This window comes from Ailuropoda melanoleuca, chromosome 9 (genome assembly GCF_002007445.2).
Source record: "Ailuropoda melanoleuca isolate Jingjing chromosome 9, ASM200744v2, whole genome shotgun sequence".
Taxonomy (NCBI): domain Eukaryota; kingdom Metazoa; phylum Chordata; class Mammalia; order Carnivora; family Ursidae; genus Ailuropoda; species Ailuropoda melanoleuca.
In genome coordinates this window covers 41,755,672-41,777,544 of record NC_048226.1, presented here as the reverse complement: position 1 = coordinate 41,777,544, position 21,873 = coordinate 41,755,672, and the positions used below count along the sequence as shown (strand labels likewise).

The window sequence follows — 21,873 nt, the reverse complement described above, 5'->3', positions numbered from 1 at the left end:
GTGTGGGAAATTTCAACTTCAGATGATCAAGTCTACACCTTACAACTTGTGAGTGAAAGTAGAAAGAATCAATGAAGAGAAAGAGAGAGAGCGAGCGAGAGAGAGAGGCCATCTACTTGTCCCTAAAACATCACTAAACAAATATTATTATATTTATTTAAAATATTATTACAATATTATTCAAGCTTAAAGTAATCAAAGTTCACCTCTAATCCAGAAAATTCCAGAATCCCCTGAGTTTCACTTTTGAATCGTTTGTCACGGGAATTTTTTCCAAGATGTGTTATTATTTTCCTTTTTCCTTTGCTTCCCCCTAATTTTTAGATTCCCCCTTCTTGTCATGCTGCATTGGTTTCTCAGACTCCTTCAGTAATTGAGGACCCAAGCAAGACTAGTCTTTTAGGTTCCAAACTTACTGATTGTTTCCTCTCATAAAAAATTACCTGTTGTAGATGAATGGATAGAGAAGATATGGTATATAAACATACAACAGAGTATTATTCAGCCACCAAAAAACCCGAAATCTTACCATTTGCAATGGCATGGCTGCAACTAGAGGGTATTATACTAAGCGAAATAAGTCAATCAGAGAAAGACAATTATAAGATTTCACTCATGTGGAATTTAAGGAAAAAAGCAGAGGATCATAAGGGAAGGGAGGGAAAAATAAAAGAAGATGAAATCAGAGAAGGAGATAAACCATGAGAGACTCTTAACCATAGGAAACAAACTGAGGGTTGCTGGAGGGGAGATGGGTGAGGGGATGGGGCAACTGGATGATGGGCATTAAGGAGGGCACATGATGACATAAGCACTAGGTGTTACATGCAACTGATGAATCACTGACCTCTATCTCTGAAATTAATAATATACTATATGTTAATTAATTGAATTTAAGTAAAATAATTTTTAAAAATTACCTGTCATGATCCAGTACTCAAACTTCTATTTTTTTCACTATCTACTTAATCTAATGAATAATTCTACCTTTGATGTTGGCTGCTGATAATGGCCTAATTTTTATCTTTTCTATATTACATATGCTATTTAATAGTGGCCCTATTGCCTTAGCAATTGTAGGGACCCTGACAAGTTCTGTGAGTGTGGGGCACTGGGAAATGCGAGTTTTAGTTCTGCCCTGTCTATATGACATGGGACAAACCACCAGAGCTTTTGGAAGCTCAGTATGCTCACCTAAACTTTAGAGTACTACTGATTTCACTGAAGGGTTGTCAAGCTCATGTGCACAAGGACTTGCAAAATTCCGAGACAATTGATATTAAGTATGTAAAAATGCTTAACAATTAAAAAGCGCTCTAGAAACGTGTGATATCATTATTATTACTACTACTATCATTCTAGTTAGTTTAACATAACTTTTCAAAGGGATAAAACTCTTCAGAAGGAATATGTATTAAAAGCAGGCTTTTAGTAACTCCTGAAAACTTGAGGAAAACTTTCCCTACTGGAGTCCTTTTTAAAATTTTTCTTCTACTTTAAGAAATGATGACTAGCTACGTAAAATGCTATAGGAATCTGCTTATGATGGGCTGATTGTTATTGACGAATAAATAAAATAAGTTAGAGATTTACAAAGGAAAAAGAAAAAAGTAAGATGTTGAATGTTAAATGTCTTTCTTAGTTATCTTTTCATCTTCCCATTATGTATATATACATGTTTCATACTTTCAAAACAAAATAGAATTGTGAAGATTAAGAAAGCTATAGAAATTATGAAATTTAAAAAATCATTAATATCAAATCTTTATGGATCATTGATCTAAAAAAAGTTGTGTGCTATATTTATGCACTATATATATAATGAACTATATATAATAAACAAAGGTTCATTAATCAGTATCTGCTCCTTGGCATTTTCTTCCTAAGATTTTCTTTTTGTCAGTTCATTTCTAATAAATCGATGTCTCTGAGAAATCTAGCTTTAATCTTCATAACAGGTACATATGCTAAGAAACATTCCAGAATGAAGAAGGAGGAGGAGGAGGAAAGGGAAGTTTCAAAAAGATGACTTGTTTATTTGGGGGAGGATAAAAATGTAAATCTAAATGTTCCCTTTACCTCAGTCAAATATTCACAAAATATTCACAAAATATTTTAAACACAAGTTAAGCCACTGGGGAAAACAGTTTTCAAGAGTCTGTTACCTACTTATTAATATCCAATACCCAACAAGGAAAGTTAGCAAATAGGACAGCATGTGTTGAAACTGCTCTAGATGGATTTCAACATTTGTGGCGTGTTTATATTTTTACAGGATGTGACTCAAAATTTGCTTTGAAGTATTTTGCATTTCTTACGGTAATAAGGAAAAAAAAAGTTCTGTTTTCATCCAATTCTCCATTAATATTTAGATAAAGCCACAATTTTCTCTTTGATCTACCAAAAATACAATCTTAAAAAATATTATTTAGGGAATGTCCATCTAAAATATCATCTGACTTTTTTTTAATCCATGTTTTCTTCATAATAAAAGCAGCTGTTGTATAGAAATTATGTTCAGGGTCCTGATACTAATTTATTTCTCCATGTATTGTTTATAATCTGAATGCTTCCAAAATGAATTAAATAGTTATTTTTGACATTAAATATAATTGTAGAATTTTTAAGAACCCAAAATCTAATGAATGATAAGTGAAAACAAATAAAGTGGGCTTAGAACAAATTTTTGCTTTAGGATCACTATGTGAGCACTGAAAAAAGAAAGCAAAAATCTCTCACAGTCAGCTTGAAATCACTGAGAAGTTTTCTTTCCGTCTTTGGGTTATTAGGTATTCCTAAGCAAGCCAAATACCGTGGGCAGGATCTATCTTGATTTTAGAAAGTGATTATTAGGAAAATAATCTAGTGATATTCTTTTACATATGAGGGAGATACATGGACTTTGGTGAAATTCACAGGGGAATTAAAAAAAAATGTTTGCCAAAAGTAATGAATGAAACATTCTCAGAACCTGAATGATGACATGCTTTTTTCATCATGAGATTATCAAAACATACCGAATTTTATAAATGTCAGAAATTTCCTTTAAAAAAGTTAGCAAACCCCAGATTATAATCCAAAGATAATATTTGATCAAGTGCATACCCCATGATACTCTCTGATGTGGGAACACTATCCGGAACACTGGGCTTGGTTGTGGCAGAACCCACACTTTACAGGGGACTTAGCAAACAAGGATATGCTCAGAGAAAAGTATCAGAGGTACTGAAGTCTTTGAAAACTACACAATATAAGAATTTGTTGAAAGAACAGAGTGTGTTTGGGCTGAAAAAAAGTCTTGGATGAGAGATGCTAACGGCTTTTAATATCTGAAGATCACTTAAGAGGAAGGAGAGAGGCCTCAGAAGAAACAAATCCTAATACTTGGATCTCAGACTTTTGCCTCCAGGACTGTGTGAAATAAATTTCTGTTGTGTAAGCCACTTACTCTGTGGTGCTTTCCTACAGCAGCCCCAGCAAGCTAATACAGAGACTATTATAGTACATAAACGCAGTTTAAATATTAAATTTAAGGTGATGCAAGATTGCACAGTCATTTTTACAGCAACTCAAAATCTTTTATAAACTTCACACTTAGAATTCACATGCAATTTTATTTTTTCTGTGTTTATTCTTTTAACATTAAATTTCATCGACAATCTTAAACCTAATGGGTTTTTTCTCAGTATACTCCATTGAAGAGATCTACTTTAACAAAAAATATCACAAGGACTTTATAACCAATAACAGCAAGTTTAAGTTATATGTAAACTTTCAGGATATGCAAAATATTTCATTTTTATCAAGATGTGTATAGTTAACTAAGTTTAGAATGGCAGCTCATAATCTTTGAGAATATTCATGTGCATAAACCAGCAGTTAATAATAGCAAAACTTAGCTTTTCCTAACTCATTCAAATCTTCTGGCCCCTGGGCGCCTGGGTGGCTCAGTCGGTTAAGTGCCTGGCTTCAGCTCAGATCATGATCCCAGGGTGCTGGGATTGAGTCCTGCATGGGCGCCCTGCTCAGCGGGGAGTCTGCTTCTCCCTCTGCCGCACCCCCCCTCCCCCCGCCGCTTGTTCTCTCTTGCACGCGTGTGCGCGCTCTCTCTCTCTGAAATAAATTAAATAAAATCTTAAAACTAAAAAAATCTTCTTCCCCAATTGCTGAAAGAGCTTAGTCCAGCCTTTCTCTATACTTGTAATCAAGCTGGCCACCTACTAATACAAGCACTCAGTCCGAAGGTGTGGGATGATATACTGAACGCACATTTGAAAATATTTTTTAATTTAAAGAATATTATTTCCTATTTTAAGATTTTCCTATTGGTAATATCCATTAGTTTTAGAAATTAAGAAAAAAGTAAGTAAATGAATATACTTACAGATCCTGTTAATTTAGATGCTTTCTCAAATTCTTCACCTTCTTCCATTAGTGCTTCTTCAGTCCCGGGTAAAGAATCTATTTTTACAAAAAGAATGAATAAATTGTTGTCACATATTGCTTACTAAGTCTGTGATATGTAAACGTATTATGAAAAGGATATGAAAGTGACAGAACTGGTTCTTGAAAAATCATAGTGTTTGTGAGTTAAAATAAACAGTAGAATGCTGTTTATTTAATTTAAAGACAACATATGAAAAATGTTAAGTATTTCTAATTGAGAAGGACACGATGAAATAAAAAATGTGTGGCAGCTGCAGTTATGTTAGTCAGAGCAAGCCTGTTTTCGGCATATGATTTAGCTAACTGTTGGAACTATTATTAATGTCCAGTTGCTGGCTTGTAATTTTATATTTGTTTTATCTCTCAACTGTCTTTTTCTTTTTTCTTTCTTTTTTTCTTTCTTTCTTTTAGGCTACATAATTTAAGATCCAATTTGTGTTCCCTATTAAATGGGATGGAAAATTCTGAAAAGTTTGGAGAAAAGCGCATCCCATGAAATGGTGGTGGGCTTTGCGTTTTAAGTATCAAGTGAGAAGTTATGATTACTTAGCTTGACTAGATTTGAGGAGTGGGTGAGTACTGACTTTTTAATACGTGAATAAATTGATGACAACTCTTTTCATATATCTACTGAATTACATTAATTATAACAACAAGGATTTCTAAGGGCTATAAACAATTCTGCAATAAGGATAGATATATGGAGCATTAGAAAAAGCCTGTGTTTTAATAACCTTCTATTTGAATTTCAAAAATCAGTTAAGAGGAAAGTATTTTAAACCACTGGAAACTTTTAAAATTGATTTCTTATATTTATTAATATTTGAAAGAGCCATATGAATTCCTCAAGAAGACTTTCCTTCAGATTCACATACATATGGAGGCGGATTTTTTTCCACTGTGTAAAATGTGCACTCTGGGAAATAAATCAAAGCATTAAATCCTTCAAATACTTAATGGTCACCTAAGACCAGGGAGACAGTGGAAAACTTAGCGCAAATCCATAATCATAGCTTTTGAACCATGGAGCTCTGTCTCTAATAATTCAGAGTTTTACATTCAAGAAGAAAAATTACTAAGTCCCAGAGCACATAGTTTATCTAGATGTAAATGTAGATTTTTTTTAGAACACAGAATTCTTTCCAACATAAAACTAACTTTGGGAGAACAACATACTTTCTTGAGCCATAGATAAATTTTAAAATGTTACCTACCACCCTTCCAAACAGAACAATGACATCCAAAAGAAGCAAATTTTTGTTGATAAAATCAGGATAGATGATGAGAATTACAACAAGTTCAAAAATATTAATCCGTTTATGAAGAATACTTGAAACCCTACCTACTAACACCCCATTGTAAGGGGGACAATACATCGATTCTTTAAATTAGAATTCATAAATTAGCATAATTTAAGTCCTACAAGGCTGAATTATATTCTATATGACTATGAGCAAATATTAGTGTAATTTTAGTATTCATTCACTATTTTTATTTCACTTATGTATTAAAATTATCAAGTAGAATATTGACTTAATAAATAATAGTAAAATGTTCTATTCTACATTACAAAACAAACTACATATACAGAAGAAGAAAACCATCCCTCTTGTGGATTTGTTGATTTTTTAAGTTAGAAATACTCACTATTCTCAAGTTTTTCTTGGTGAGTTAATGATTTTATTTATTTTTCAAGATTTTGTTTACTGATTTGAGAGAGACAGAAAGAGCACAAGGAGGGAGAGAGGCAGAGGGAGAGGATCAAGAGGCCCCCTGATGATTGGGGAGCCCCATGCGGGGCTCTATCCCAGGACCTGAGCTGGTCAGATGCTTGCTTAACCGACTGAGCCACCCAAGCACCCCCAGTTAATGATTTTAAAGAGTATTGTTATTCTGTTTGATTTTTCTTTTGTATAGATTTTATTTATTTGAGAAGAGAGAGAGAGAGTATGAGCCGTGGGGAGGGGCAGAAGGAGAAGTCAGCTGCTGAAGTCAGATGCTTAAAGGACTGAGCCACCCAGGCACCCTGTCATTCTGTTTGATTTTTAATGCATGTATGTATTAATCAATTCATTCATCCATTTATTTGTGTATTTGTATATTCATTTAATTCGATAAGTACTGTATGCCAGGTATTCAACTTGATGCTTTCAAAACAAGTTGAGCAAGATAATTTTCTATGACTCTTTCTCTCTTGGAATATACTTGAACACCTTTACAATATTAATTTTTTAAGAAAAATGAACATTTATAAAGGGAAGCTAGTGGAAACTTTTTATGGTTTTATATTCTGTTCTGTTCTTCTTTTGGTTGAATTCTTCCTGGCTATTGGTGCCATATCCAGTGAGATCTACAATATAGTGAAGTCCATTGTTCAACTTAGCGTAGAAGGATAATGGTGAAGTGCTGCTGGAATATTTGCAAATTTATATATCCATATTAAAAGCTGTTAGAAAGAACCCTTCTTAATGGTCCAAATCTAGTGCCAGAATATCAATCTAATATACCAGTAGGGACAATAGACATCATGAAAATAAAATCTTAATGTTTAGTGCTTGGGGGAATACATTCCATATTTTAAGTGCTCTGAGTGCATTGCTTACTAGCAATAATTGGTGGATGCATATGTGTAAGCTATTTTGCTCTATTCCAGAACAATTTCTTTATAAAAGTGTACTTACTGTACTTATAAAGTATAAATGATTTTCAAAATACAAGCAATGAACTAACTCTTTGAGCTTTTTTCAATCACATGGAGGGAAAAATGAGTATCTAAACTTCTCAAATACTAGAATTTATCTAGTCTTTTCATTTTAGAGGAGAAGAAACCAAAACAAAGAAAGACAAAGTAATTTTGTCAAAATCTAATAGTATCTGGCAGCACTAGGCTGAGAAACTTAGCCCGTGTGGTTGATAGGGCATGCAGGTAGGAACCTAGAAATCTATACGGTTTATCACAATGTTTAGCTATCTCCAACTTCTTCCTCTCATTAGTTTTACTTTCGCTGTTTATGTCACAACAGGTTTTTTATGCAGAAAGTTACACCTATTCATAGAAATACGTATGTTTATTGACTCAAGCTCAGTGTGGATGCACAGTTGACATAAAAATCACATCAGCACATTTGGATAATGACAAAAATACTTAGTTACTGAATCTAGTGATCTAACAAGTGGAAAAGAATGTACTGAATTAGAAACTTGTATTTTGTAATTTGCTGATTAGGTTTACTAAAATTCTAACGTGAGGAATTCAGGATACAAGCAGTCTAAGAAAGGAGCTTACTGAATATTTTCCCCCCAGTGAGTGCAATTAAGTATAATCAACCACCTATTAGTGATGCTGCATTGTTAAATTTTCCAAAAAATTTAAATCATTAAAATAGTTATTATGCAAATGTGATTGCTGAAGGATATATGTCTCCTTGGTGGATTAGTGGATTCCAGTGGTTTTGACAAAATTAAAAAATAGTAATGGGCCAGTAATTAAATAATATCTGCTTTTTCGTCTAGTTTTATACAAGGCATGATGGGGACACAAGAAAACCTCAAGAAGCATATAAACCAATTGAGTGAGAACAACACACAAGAAATAATTCAAAAACTATCAGGGAAAAAAGGTAAAGGAAACATTGGTGTGGGCTGGACACCAGGGAGACTTGACATGATCTTTTGAGCATAGGATCTGACTAGGCAGAGGGAAGGAGAAAGAATTTACTATGAATCAGGAAAGAATGGCTTAAGTAAAGGTACACAAGCAAGACTATCAGTGAAGAGAAGCCAGGCTTACTCCAAACCTAGAATGTCAAGGAATGGCCAACCTGGGTCCTCTATGTCACTAGTGCCACATGGTTCAACTTTCATTGTCAATGTTAAAGGTCGACCATGGGAGTGTGTCACCTCATCAGTACTACAAGAGATTTGAGTATAAAGAAACTATTATCATTTCTTGTCTTGTGCTACACTGGCATTGGTTTATGTTCCCACAACACTTTGTTTTGCTGTAAGATTTTATTTATTTATCTGAGAGATACAGACCAAGATAGCGACAGAGATAGTGAGAGAGAGCATGAGCTGGAAGGAGAGGGACAAGCAGACTGCCTACTGAGTAGGGATCCTGATGTGGGGCTCGATCCTAGGACCCAGAGATTATGACCTGAGTAGAAGGCAGACACTTAACCGACTAAGCCACCCAGGCACCCCAACACTTTGCTTTTTAATGCTTAATGTTGTTAATATTTGACATCTAAAAAAGTAGATATAGTTGGCCCTTGAATAACACGAGTTTCAACTGTGCGGGTCCTCTTACACATGGATTTCTTTCAATAAATGCAGTGCAGTACTATAAATGTATTTTCCTTATAATTTTCTTAATAACATTTTCTTTTCTTTAGCTTATTTTATTGTAAGAATACAGTATATAACACATATATAAAATATGTGTTAATCAACTATTTATATTATTGGTAAGTCTTCTGGTCAACAGTAGGCTATATTAGCAGTTAAGTGTTTGGTGAGTCAAAAGTTACACTTGGATTTTCAACTGTGCAGGGGGTTGGCACCCCTAACTCCTATGTTGGTCAAGGGTCAAATATACTATCTATCTATCTATCTATCTATCTATCTATCTATATATATATATATAGTATAATTAGTTACAAAGCACAATGGTAAACACCTCAAACCACCCCGTAACTTAAGAATTAGAACATTTCCAATAACCTGCATATACCTGTGAGCACCTTCCTTATCCCATCTCCTTGTTTCCCCATCCCCTGAGGATAACCACCATTTTGAGTCTTTCATTCCCTTCTTTAAATATAGTTTTATCACTTATGTATATTTTCCTAAAGAATATATTATTTAGATTTTTTAGTTTCTAGCTTTATGAAAATGGTGTTCTATGACTTGCTTTTTTTCAATCAATATTATGTTTTTAAGACTCATTCAGTTGTGAGCTGTAACTTGCTCCTACCAGATTGGGAGACCCGCTGCCATTTTCAGATCAGTTGCTTTAAATCAGCCACAGTGGTAGTATTTACATCATGAAAAACATCAATCTACAAATCAGGGCTTTCTTTTTCAAAGAAAGAGTTGTTAACATTTACTAGCACACCTCTGATTTCATCCATACTATGTGTGTGTGGGGACAAATTCCACAATGTATCAATTTTCCTGTCCACCAGCATATTGACAAAGGTTGTTCACATTTCATAGTACATGAGACTTGTTTCTCTAAGGTATTCACCCAGAAGTGGAGTTTCTGAGCTTTAGATTATGTGAATATTCAAGATTTTAAAATAATGGAAAGCTGTTTCCAAAATTGTTTATGCTCTACCTAGAGTGTATGAGTTTCCTTTCATCTCTGTCTTCACCAGCACTTATTTTTGCCAGATTTCCTAATTTACCAAACCAAAGATTGTACAACAGCATCCCTCTCTGGTCTTAATTTGCTTTTCTTTGATTACTAAAGTAGGTAGCATTTTTCATATGTTCATTGATCATTTGTGTTTCCTCTTCTGTGAGATATCTGTTCATATCTGTTGCTTATTTTTCTATTGGTTTGTTGATCTTTATGAAATTGTATCTTGATTATGTATTCTAAATATTAATCTTTAACCAGTGACAAATATATTACAAATGTATTTTGCTCTTTTGTGGTTTATTGATTCACCTATTTCTGGCATCTTTTGATGAACAGGAGTTTTTAACATTCTATAATTGAGTCAAAATTTTTTGTTATGTTTGGGATTTTTTTTTCATCTTCTTTAATATGTCCTTCTCTATCCAAATGTAAGGAAAATATTTTCCCATAGCTTCTTTTCTAATTACCACAACTGTATGTACTGACCGCATCTAGACAGAACACTGAATGATGAAGCGGTGGTGTATCTTAGACCTCACTGTCATGGCACTACATGTACTTTTTTATTTATGCAGGAAACATTTTGAAGTGCCCTGGCATTAACTTAATACACTGTCTTTTTTAAGATTTTATTTATTTATTGGAGAGAGAGAGAGAGCACGAGCCAGGGGAGGAGAGCAAGAGGGAGAAGCACACTCCCCACTGAGCAGGAAACCCCGTGCAGGGTGTGATCTTGGGACTCCAGGATCATGAACCAAGCTGAAGGCAGATGCTTAACCTACCGAGCCACCCAGGCACTCCATAATATGCTGTGTTAAAGAGTTTGAATTGTGTCCTATAGAAAATGGGATAAAGGAAGCAGCTTTATTTTTAGTAAGATAGTAAACTAAAAGAGATAAGATAGCACAAGGAGTACCTGTTTACAGGCTTGTTCCAGTAGGCAGAGAAAAATGACAGAAGTACAGAGGCGGTAGTGTCAGGGAAAATGAAGAGGAGGCTGGTTTGGAGAGGAAATTCACTGCCACATTATGAGACCAATTTAATACAGGGCTGAGATAGAGGGAGGAAAACCAAGTATGGTGTTGACATTTCTGCGGGGAAAGTCTGAAGGGATCTATAATGTGAAAATGGGACTAGGCAATGTAAGTTACAGAAAGAAGTTGAAAGTAGAGACAAAGTTTGGGGAGGAGCCAACATATAGTTGACCTGTTTGTACCTAAATTAGTCACAGACATTACAAGGCTGCTCCTCAGAATCCACACACCTTCCTTCCTTTTCTCCTTTGCCCTTAACCTTCTGACACACACAGCCCGAGGTATGTATGACTGACCATTACCATGATTTCGTGCAGGGCAAGATGTTTGTTTAGCTTCTTTCTTTCTCTTTCTTTCTTCTTTCTTTCTTTCTTTCTTTCTTTCTTTCTTTCTTTCTTTCTTTCTTTCTTTCTTTCTCTCTCTCTCTCTCTCTCTCTTTCTTTCTCTTTCTTTCTTTCTTTCTTTCTTTCTTTCTTTCTTTCTTTCTTTCTTTTTTTCATCTTCAGATGCCATTCAATTACAGTAAATATTGTTGGATTTAAAACTTACCCAAAGAATCTGGGACTATTTCATCTGGAGAATGAAGTGCTTGTGATGTCTCCTCTGTCCTTTCTGCCAAGTTGTCTCCTTGAAGCCTAAATAATTAAAAATGATCATTGAAACCTCAAATAATGTCGAATTGTGAAATATGAACTATATACTACTGGGATGTGGCTATGAAATTTTAAACTTAAAATCAGAAATCCTTCTTCAAAGTAGAAATAAAGGTTTACTAAAGCCTTTGTCATGTAGTGTTTTTGTTTTTCTAGCCTTTAAGGACAAGTCTTTCATCGTCTTTTTTCCTATATACGTGGGAAGAATAAGTCTAGGCTGAATTTGCTTTTCTTCTCAGCCTAACTGGAGGAAGGTTTATAAGCAAATGTCTTCACTAAAACTACAATGGGGAAATGAGTGAAAGAAAAGCAGGAGTCCAACACAGCGGGTTCACCATACTTCTGAATCCAGGGGCGTGAGAGGGTTTCCATGATTACACGTAAGTTTATTAAACACAGTTCTTCAAATCAACCAAACTTGAGCTTAAAGACCAGCAGGTCAAGGTAAGTCTCAACAATGGAAGTTAAGATTTTTTTTTTTTTTTAAGATTTTATTTATTTATTCAACAGAGATAGAAACAGCCAGCGAGAGAGGGAACACAAGCAGGGGGAGTGGGAGAGAAAGAAGCAGGCTCACAGCAGAGGAGCCTGATGTGGGGCTCGATCCCATAACACCGGGATCACGCCCTGAGCCGAAGGCAGACGCTTAACCGCTGTGCCACCCAGGCGCCCCGGAAGTTAAGATTTCTAATCTGTGTGACTCCCCAGGGTTCTCATAGACATGGGTCTTCAGGAAGGGAAGACAATATATTTCTGAACTTCCGTGTCCACCTCGCCATAGTGAGATTAGCAATATCTAATTCAAACAATCTGGATTTATATTATACTGTGAAATCACTCTATCAAAGGAGGTAGAGCTTATTAATAACTGTTGGAACATTGTCTTAAGAATAAACTCTGCTAATATTGGAGGACAATATATCAAATAATCCAGAGATCATAAGTTTCTCTCAGTGCCCATATTTTTTTTCTTGTATTTAGCTGATGGCAAGTGCCCTCATGGGAGAATATTAATAAATGCATAACAAATAGCATTAATATTTTTAAAAATACAAATTCAAGTACAATTCATAACTGTAGCGGGCTCAGAAGTTAAACTTTTCAACTGTTTTCCATCTTTGCTTTTATATGCCACTGTAGAATCACCTACTAAACTGCATTTTGCTTTTGCATATTCAAGCACATATGCATGACTTTTTACCTTTTGTGTAACTATAAATACTATAAATTATGTTTTCATCTTTATTCTTTTAAGTTTTTTTTTTTTTTGAAGATTTTTTTTATTTATTTATTTGACAGAGATAGAGACAGCCAGCGAGAGAGGGAACACAAGCAGAGGAAGTGGGAGAGAAAGAAGCAGGCTCATAACGGAGGAGCCTGATGTGGGGCTCGATCCCATAACCCCGGGATCACGCCCTGAGCCGAAGGCAGACGCTTAACCACTGTGCCACCCAGGCGCCCCAATCTTTATTCTTTTAATATTAAATTAATATTAATATTAAATTCTGCACATTTTTGTGCATATTATATACTAGTGGTTACATATTACCTTCTATACACGAAACCATATTTACTGTATTATATAAGCTAACTAAAGAATTGTCAAAAGTAATTTCCTGATAGTTATAACACTTTTTAGTCAAATATGTACACTTTATACTTTTTTTGATTGATTTTATACTTTGAATTAATTTTCAAAATTTTAGTTTGAAAGAACAACATCACTTTTAAATGATTTAGCTACATCTCAAATCTGTCCAATTATTTCTTCTTATTTTGTTTATTTCTAATTATTAGAATAAATACTTTGTTAATCTGCAAGATCAAATAGTCTTTTCACATTTTCTTTGTCTAAGTCCATTTCATCAAATTTTCAAAGAGAAAGTATACAGAAACATGAGATACTGAAAGGTGTCAGTAAAAAATATTATTAAAAATTGACAACGAACTCCAACACATTTGGGTAATTCAGATTAGGTTAAAAACCTAAATGGAAAATAAATCTCCAACAAAGGCAGAAAGAAAGAAACAAGAAATAAAAACTAAGTTGTAAATTTCTTTTTGTTCATTGCAAGCCTCAATAAGAAAGATTTATTTTGTGTTTATTAATATGCTCAGTAATAACCCTGATGTTGTAGAGATGTAAATAAATTACAACTGATCCTGATTTCACAGACTTCTCAATTTAGCTGAGTCAAAAAGACAAATGACCATGAAAACAACCCAACAAATTGGGTGGCCTTGAATGTGGCTCATCTTTGTCCAAACACTGCCCTCCAGATACCTTAAGAGTTGGATTTACCGTGACTTGGCAGCAACTCCATTAAGGAATGCTTCACAGCCCTGCTATCCTTGAGTGCTCCGCCAAGGTTTCCCAAACTGTAATCCACACAGCACTACTTCTGTAAGAGGTTAATAGGCACTATGCAAACAAGGGGTATGTGGGCAAGTCCGGGAAATACAGTCTTAATAAAAGTTCAATCTTTTTTTTTTTCCTTTACACTACAAGAGTTTTACTTACACTACCAAAACTTTTCTCTTTGCTTTCTAAAACTCCTTTTCCATATTAAACGCTCTCTTATAGTCTCAGTACCTAAACAAAATGTTTCCTGCTCCACCTTGTCGTCACTGAAACCCTTTTCTAAGAATATTACATCCTTTTTTCTTCTAAGAATATGAGTTGCCTCCTCTCCAAAGAAGGCTGCCTAATCCCTCAACCTCAGATAACACAGGATTAGAAATATTCACCTTCCTTCTTTCTGCCTGTGGAGACTTTGCTCAGAATCAAAGTTTTCGTCTTCAACTCAAGCATCATCATCACCTTGAATGATTTCTGTGTTCTTGTGTATCTACCCACTAATTTCAAAGTCCCTTGATCTCAAATCTGGAGCTCTTCCCTTCTACTTCACCTTCCCTTGCCCAAGGACAGTTAACCCAGGATTGCTCCATGTCAGCAATCTTTAAATCCAATGTTCTGTTCTCTGACAACAAACTCACCTCCTTTAGGTTCTTTCACAAATTCACTTTCCTTAACATTTTCTCTTCAGTCAAATATGGATCCCAATTTCTATTTTCTCCCAGTACCTGGCTTCCCCTCGTTCCAGTGCTGTCCAACTCAGCTGGGACTTGTGGTCTCCTCAGTTCCCATGCACCTACATCCTCCTATCATTACTGATCAACCAGACCCTAATCCTGTATTAATCCATCATTTTCCTACACATGTGCACCTGCAACAATGTGAGAGAAAATCGGACACTCCCAGATTGGTGAGTAAAAGTCAATGGTTTCCAACTTTAAACTTGGGCTTCTTGGCTTCTTGGTTGTTTTCTTCTGTTCCTTCCAAAATCTTTACAAAATTTTTATCTCTTTTTTAGGTCACCTAGAAAAATGATATATTAGGGAAGAAAGATATGCTACTCCCCCTCACATAGCACCTACAGAATTATCTTCACGCCAGCTAGTATTCACCACCTTTCCAATTCACAAAGATAGAGACCCTCTCTCCTGTGTAAGGCTCAGACCATCCATTAGGCTGGTGATTTGGATCTCCTCATCTCATCTCTCTTGGACCTTAATTTATTTTATCCATTACTATTCGTTCTGTTCATTTCCACTGCTCATTTCCCACAGCATAGAAGCAAGCTCATTTCTCTTTCAGCCTTAAAAACAAACAAACACAAAACAAAATCCCTCCCATAATTATCTCAAACATGTAACTGTTGCTTTTTCTTGCTCATTCTTCTTTGAGCCAAACTCTTCATTCATTGCCTTTGCTTCCATAGTTTTCATTCATTCCTCAACCTATTTTAATTTGGTTTGTGTCTCTGCCATTCTGAAATGACTGTCTGATCTAACTGCCATACAAAACAGAAACTTTTCAAACCTTGTTCTTATTTAACTTTCAACTCTACTTTGTATGAACACTCTTTTCCCACTCTCTTTTATACAGTCTCTCTGAATCAGCTCATTTACTCATGGTTTTAATCACATACAGATTGACTTTTTTAGATCCTTATGTTGAGTCCTCAGCTCAAGACGGGTGTAGCCATATTTTTACAGGACATTTTACTTGGATGTACCAAAAGCATCACAAAGGCAACATGTCTGAAAACAAATTCATTTTCATCATCACCCTGTCTTGCTAATCAATCCCAGTGGTGCTAATTATACCTCCTAAGGAGATTTCCTGAATCCATCACTTCTTCTTTATACACTTCTATAATTTTGCTGCTCATTTTTATTCACCTGGATTATTATGTAGTGTCCTCACTGATGGTCATACTTAGAAACTTGCCCTTCAAAAATCCATTTTCCATATGGCTACCAGAATGTTCAAAACAAATCCAAACATATTACTCTTATGATTTAAATATTTTAGTGCAAGAGGTCTTAACATGAGTATTTTTAGAGGGTCCATGGGCTGGTTTTAGGGGAATCACAATAATTCACAATGAATAGAATGAAAAGTTTTTGGCAGATGTGCTCTTTTTGGACAGGGAGACAGTAACTTTAACCAGGTTTTCAAAATAGTCCTTGACTCAGAAAAGTTTAAGAGCTACCATTTTTACTGGGTTCTCATCACCTGCAAGGTAAGTTATGGTTTCCTTACCAAGTCATTTGAGTCTTTCTATTGCACAACACCTACCTGTCTCTGCAAATTCATCTTCTTTGATTTTTATACTCCATAAACTCCACTGCTTTTACTTTTTTTGCAGATATTTGGTTATTAAGTCTCTAGACTATTATATAATTATCTCTGGCATGACTTACTTTCCCCCCTTTTACTTTTTGGATTAATCCTAGTTTTTCATTCTAGAGTCTCTTTTCAGAAGCTTTTCTTCCAGAAGTCTTATCATCTATACAAAACGTTACCACTGTTCTTGTTCAACTACATTTTAATTGTCTGTTTAGACATCTGTTTGTCAATACACTCCAAGTGCCTTAAAGGCAGGAATTTTATTTTTCATATTTGTATCCCTAAAACCTAGCTTAGGTTGAGCTTGATACATTGTAAGCTCTAAAAGAGATTTCTTAAGGCATTTTTTAATGATTAGCTCACCTTGGGGATAAGGACAGGAAAACAGGGCACACACTATATATGAAGAATTTTCTACAGAACACTGTAGTAGAGTTACATTTCCTTGAAAAGAGGTAACACTATCCTGTGTATATTTAGGGTTAAGCAGTTCTTAACCTGGTTCTCCCTAATGCAGAACATGAGACAGAGGCTTATGTGCCAGTGCTTGTATGATCTGGGGGGCAGGAGTGAAGGACATGAGAGTAAAACGCAAAAGAGAGAAAGCCAATACAAGGACGTGTTATTGAGCCAGCCCCTGTACAGATGGCTGCTGCACAATCCCACAAAAATTCTGAGGATCCTTATGAAATGTGTCCACTTGAAGGACAAAAGGGTAAAGAATTTATCCATAGGCTCCTGGTCAGTGGTGATCCTTGAGCCCTGATAATCCTGAACCTATAAATTGCATGCACATTAGTATTGAGTGATTCTCCTTGGTCATCCCAGGGCAGGAAATGAGATATAAAAGGTACTAGCAAAAGTGAGATGCTAAAGATCGCATGGGCACAAAGCTGGTTGCTACAGTTAGAAATATGAGCAGATATAGTTGCTAATAAGAAGTATTTGAAATGACATACAAGTGGGGCTGATAATGACAGTAAATGTGGTTGGCTTTAAAAGAAATCAATCAGATTTAATTTTATATTGACCAGTGAGACCTGGCTAGAGGAAATGCTATTATTATACCTGTTAGTATATTCTATCTCTGAGTTTGTGAGTCAACAATCATCTTCCATTGACTCAGTCTTGATAGTGACTGAACCAATGAAAGATCGCATGCTCAGAGACTGTTGTAATGTCTATCCCAGAGCCTATCATGGTACCAGGCACATGTATGTGATCAATAGATATTGGTTAAATAAATGTTATCAAAAAGTCCCTGGGTCTTATAAAATCAATTTAAGGAAGAATGGACCAGTCAAGAAAAGGAAGACTGACACTCATTTAGGAGATTCGTAGCTATAGCAGTGGCTCAAATTTTGGTGTTTTGAGATTCAGTTGATCCCAATGTCTCATTCTGTAAGAAGAAGCAAGGAAAACCAAAAGCAGGTCAAATAGCAGCCTAGTCCTAGTCCAAAATGGTCACTAAAAACATACTACTCCATATCCATTCAGAGGAGGAAATTTTGAATATTGTAGCAGCGGGAGAATAGAAAAGATGATTAGTGCCACTTCTCTTTTATACTTAAAAAACAAAATCCAAAACACTCAAAAAGGAGACATATTTCCCTTTTCTTTAAATCTCTGCTATTAAGTGTCAATCCAGTTGAACTATGTGATGTGATGAGAGAAGATTCAAGTAAGTGAATTCTTTTTTTTTTTAATTTCATTTTATTATATTATGTTAATCACCATACAGTACATCCCCAGATTCCGATGTAAAGTTTGATGCTTCATTAGTTGCGTATAACACCCAGTGCTTACTTTTTCGCTTTGGCCTAGAAGACATTCAAATTCGTGAGCAGTCATCTTTCTGTTTTTATGTTATTATGCTATATATTACATATTTTAATCTTCTCTGAATACTTTCTGGAAGAAAGTAGTATCTAACTATAACTAGAATGGACATTTATCGAATGTTTCTCTGAACCAAGAATTGAATACACTATGGTACGCCTGAAATTAAATTCCAAGCTAAGATTTCTAGCCTGTATAGTTCAGAGGACATGATAAACAAAATCTGGATTAACTGGAGAAGCATTAATGGAGTAGGTGGTATTTGAACTGAGCTTTGATAAGGTTAACGTTTGATTAGGCAAAGAAAAAAAAGAGAGAGAGAGAGATAGGTATAGCTGAGGCTAGGTGAAACAGAACTTTATACAATGTTATCTAGAAATTTGATGCTGAAATTCCTAGTCTTCTTCCCTGATGAAAATGGAAGCCAGTGGAGGGTTGAAGCAGAGTGACATGATCAGATTTCTGCTCTGAGAAGAATGCACTGTGTTGAGCACAGACTGTAGGGGGGCAATGATTTGTTGGGGATTAAGTGGAATTTAGTTGGGGACATAAAAATGTAAAATGCATTTTAGACATATAGGTAGAGGTGGAGATGCTGAAAAGACTGTATGGAGCTGTGGAAGGAGGCTTGTCCTTTCTGGATTCTAAAACCTCTACAAAGGACTTCAGAATACGATATACTATTTAGGTCAGCTGTTTTGAAGAATATGATATTCTGTTTCATGGGAAAATAAATAATATATCATAATAAATGTCAATTAGAGCAAGTGAACCACAATAAACAGTTTCAGTTTTCAGAAATTTTGAACCATTTTCTTCAAATGGTTAGAAATGAACTTATGTTCCTCCTCCAAAGTCTGCTTTTAATTCACAAAGCCGCTTTCATAGTATCAGTCATCGAGTTATTTCTAAGTCTCCTTCTAAACATTAATATTCCATTTTAGGATTCCAGTATGTCTCCAGAATTATTTTTTGAGAAAAATTCTAACAACTTACTGTCACTCAATTTTGAAGTCTTAAAAAAGCCAAAATTGTCATCAACATCAAAAATTTATTGGGGACCTGCAAAGGCCAAGCTCTCCACTGAGCCCGCAATCTGGCATGAGACCTGCATGGATTTGCATGCTCTTTCTAATTTCTTTGCAAGCTTTCGTGAAGTCAGAGACCAGGCCTGAGATTCCTGACACTATTGGGGCCTCGTATATTCATTTGCCTTTGTGCCCCCGTGAATAACGACATAATTTCAATGGCATTTCTCTGAATTCACTAAATGCTTACTGTAATTGCTTTTCTATCCTACAGCTGCTGCTCTAGGGAACTTTGCTGCCCTCCTCCCTAAGTTCTTCTGGGAATTACCTGGACCTTTTTCCTCCCATACTCCTTTCCAAACCCGCAGACACAACTCCGGCATTCTCCCTTACTCCTGGCTATTCCGGTTTGACCCTCTGGTGAGGTGAATGGTCCGCTTACTGTGACTCGGGCCCTTTGACACCATCTCTCTGACTCCTCAGCAGCCTTCTCTGGCCTCCAACACAGATCTACCCCCCAGAGCCTCCAGGATATACTCCTTCCAGCCATCCCTCTATTTCCCTTATCTTGGCATAGTCATTTTAAAATCTTCCTTCCAGAATTCATCTGAGACACTCATGTTCTTTCTTGACTCTGTTTGTTTAGGTCACGTGAGGGTAAGTAACAATGTAACAAGATGAAGCACCTTTCTCCTGAAAGCAGAAGGCGGTAGAATAACATCTTCCTTCACCTTCATCTTCCCTTAAATATTGCTTTTTAAATTCTCTCCCTCATTTGCAAGAACCTCTGAACGTTAGCCTCTAAAATAGAAGGATTGATGGTAACACAGAGATAAAAACCACGCTCTTTCCTGCTAAATTTTCCTTTTAACTTCCTATCTCCTGAAAATGAGCTATGGGTCTGCAAACTCTGTAACTCTCTGTCAAAGGTAGAGCGCTCGCCTGCGGGGCCAGTTGCAGACATGTAGCTGCCATAGGTGGCCTCTTATCTGGGCTGCTAATTACTCTCCTGGCAGAGGCTTAAGAATTTGAAAGCCAAATCTGAGGAAAGCACACGTGGAAAATAGATACTTTGTTTTCAGTCTCCTCTGCTTTGTCTCAACTCAAAGGTAAAAATGTCAACACGAAGTCAGGTGGAGAAGATCAGGCATGGAGCAGGACTGATTCTCAGACACTTTGCGACTACTAGAGCAGTTTCCAGACAGATGTGACCAGAATGTGGGCCACGGACTCCCACATCTTGGCCAGATTATTACATGCACAAAAGACAGCAGTGGAGGCACTCCAACCGTCCGGAAACTGAGGTGGCCAAGACAAAGGATTAAAATCAAATTGCCAGACAGCTCTGGAGCTAAAGAAACATCAAGAGAAAGCAGCCAAATACAGAAGGTCTGGTCCAGAGGCAGCTCTGGGCATTGGAATCCTCAGGCTTCCTCCAACACAGCATTCATCCACATTTTTAACCCGATTTCATGTCTACCGTCTGGCAAAGTGAAGGTATGCTTTCGGTCTGCCATTATCCCTAGAGAGGACCCTTTTAAAAATATATCTAAGCAAAATAGGCAGTTAAGGTGCTTATTTGACTTTGTAGACCAGTGGTTCTCAATTTCTAGTATGCATTAGACTCCCCTAGAGGACTTAAAACCCAGATTGCTGGTCTCTATCGATAGAGTTTCTGATTCAGAAGGTCTGGATTATAGCCCAAGGATTTCTGTTTCTACGAAGTTCCCAGGTGGCGCAGATACTGATGGTCAGGGGACTGTCCTCTCTGTCCTCCTTTCTTCACAGCTACACAAGGAGATGGCTTCTCCCATCCATTCTCAAGGTGGTCGTAGTATTGTGCCAAACCTCGAACACCAAAAATAGAGAAGGATCTACCAGGGGATGTTAGTATTTTTCCTACTCTAACTTGCTGGCTATTGACTTTTTTAGCTGAACACTAAACTTTATTCCCAGGCATGTATGATTTCATCTTAATGAGGTTAAAAATCCAAGTCAGATTCCTCTTGAGCTCAGGATGCTATATACTTAGCCTAAGTCAGAGAATTGCCTGGTCAGCAGGCATCTAGCTCAGTGGCTGCTGTGAGAGGTCTTTTTAAAGGGCTGACTTCTAACAGGTTGAAAAATGGGATTGTGTGGGGAGCTGAAACAAACACCCTTTTGGAAAACTGCCAAAACTTTTGTTCCTTCCTTAGCCATTCCTTTCTTTAATCAGAGACCCCTTACTCACAGTACTAAATCAGAAGGCTGCCTCACACATGTACCTGACAGAAGACCACCTCCTCTCTCCTATATCCCCCTGGAAGCATCTGTTAGATGGCTGAGTTCTTCTGTATGGAGCCATTCTTTCTCCCACTCTCACGTAGTTAAAAACAAACTCAACCCTGTCAGGCTTTTTTCTGCTATAGTGCTGGTAGAGACAATGTATCTTGCTGCCTTAGTCAGATGGTTTATGTTCCTTGTTTTTTCCATTTCACAAAATTTGGAATAATTGGTATTCAGTTGTGGTAGCTAGTAGAATTATGAGGTATACTGAAACTACCATATTATGAGTGCTATTACTTTGTACCGGAGAGAGGTAATGTTTTAGCAGGGTTCTTTCTGCTCGCAGATGGCAATTGAGAAAATGTTGCCAGTGAAATGTGGTATCAGAAACTGAGCAATTGTTACTGGGTATGCAACTAGCATGAAGGAATGAACCATGGGCAGCCTCATGGTAATCCTTCTTGATAAAGTTGTACATTTTGGGGAGGAGTAAATAAAGGAAGTCCCAGCAAATCCTACCAAGTTCCATCTACTTAGGAGGGGTGGT

At 36.2% G+C, this 21,873-nt stretch overlaps 1 protein-coding gene across 1 annotated transcript in view; it reads right to left on the bottom strand.

Annotated features, from left to right (window-relative positions):
* C9H8orf34 (chromosome 9 C8orf34 homolog) overlaps nt 1-21,873 on the bottom strand; it is a 366,424-nt gene that overhangs the window by 68,952 nt on the left and 275,599 nt on the right. Inside the window, 2 exon segments of the mRNA XM_034668153.1 lie at nt 4,385-4,461; nt 11,395-11,480. Of these exon segments, the coding sequence (XP_034524044.1) occupies nt 4,385-4,461; nt 11,395-11,480 (163 nt within the window).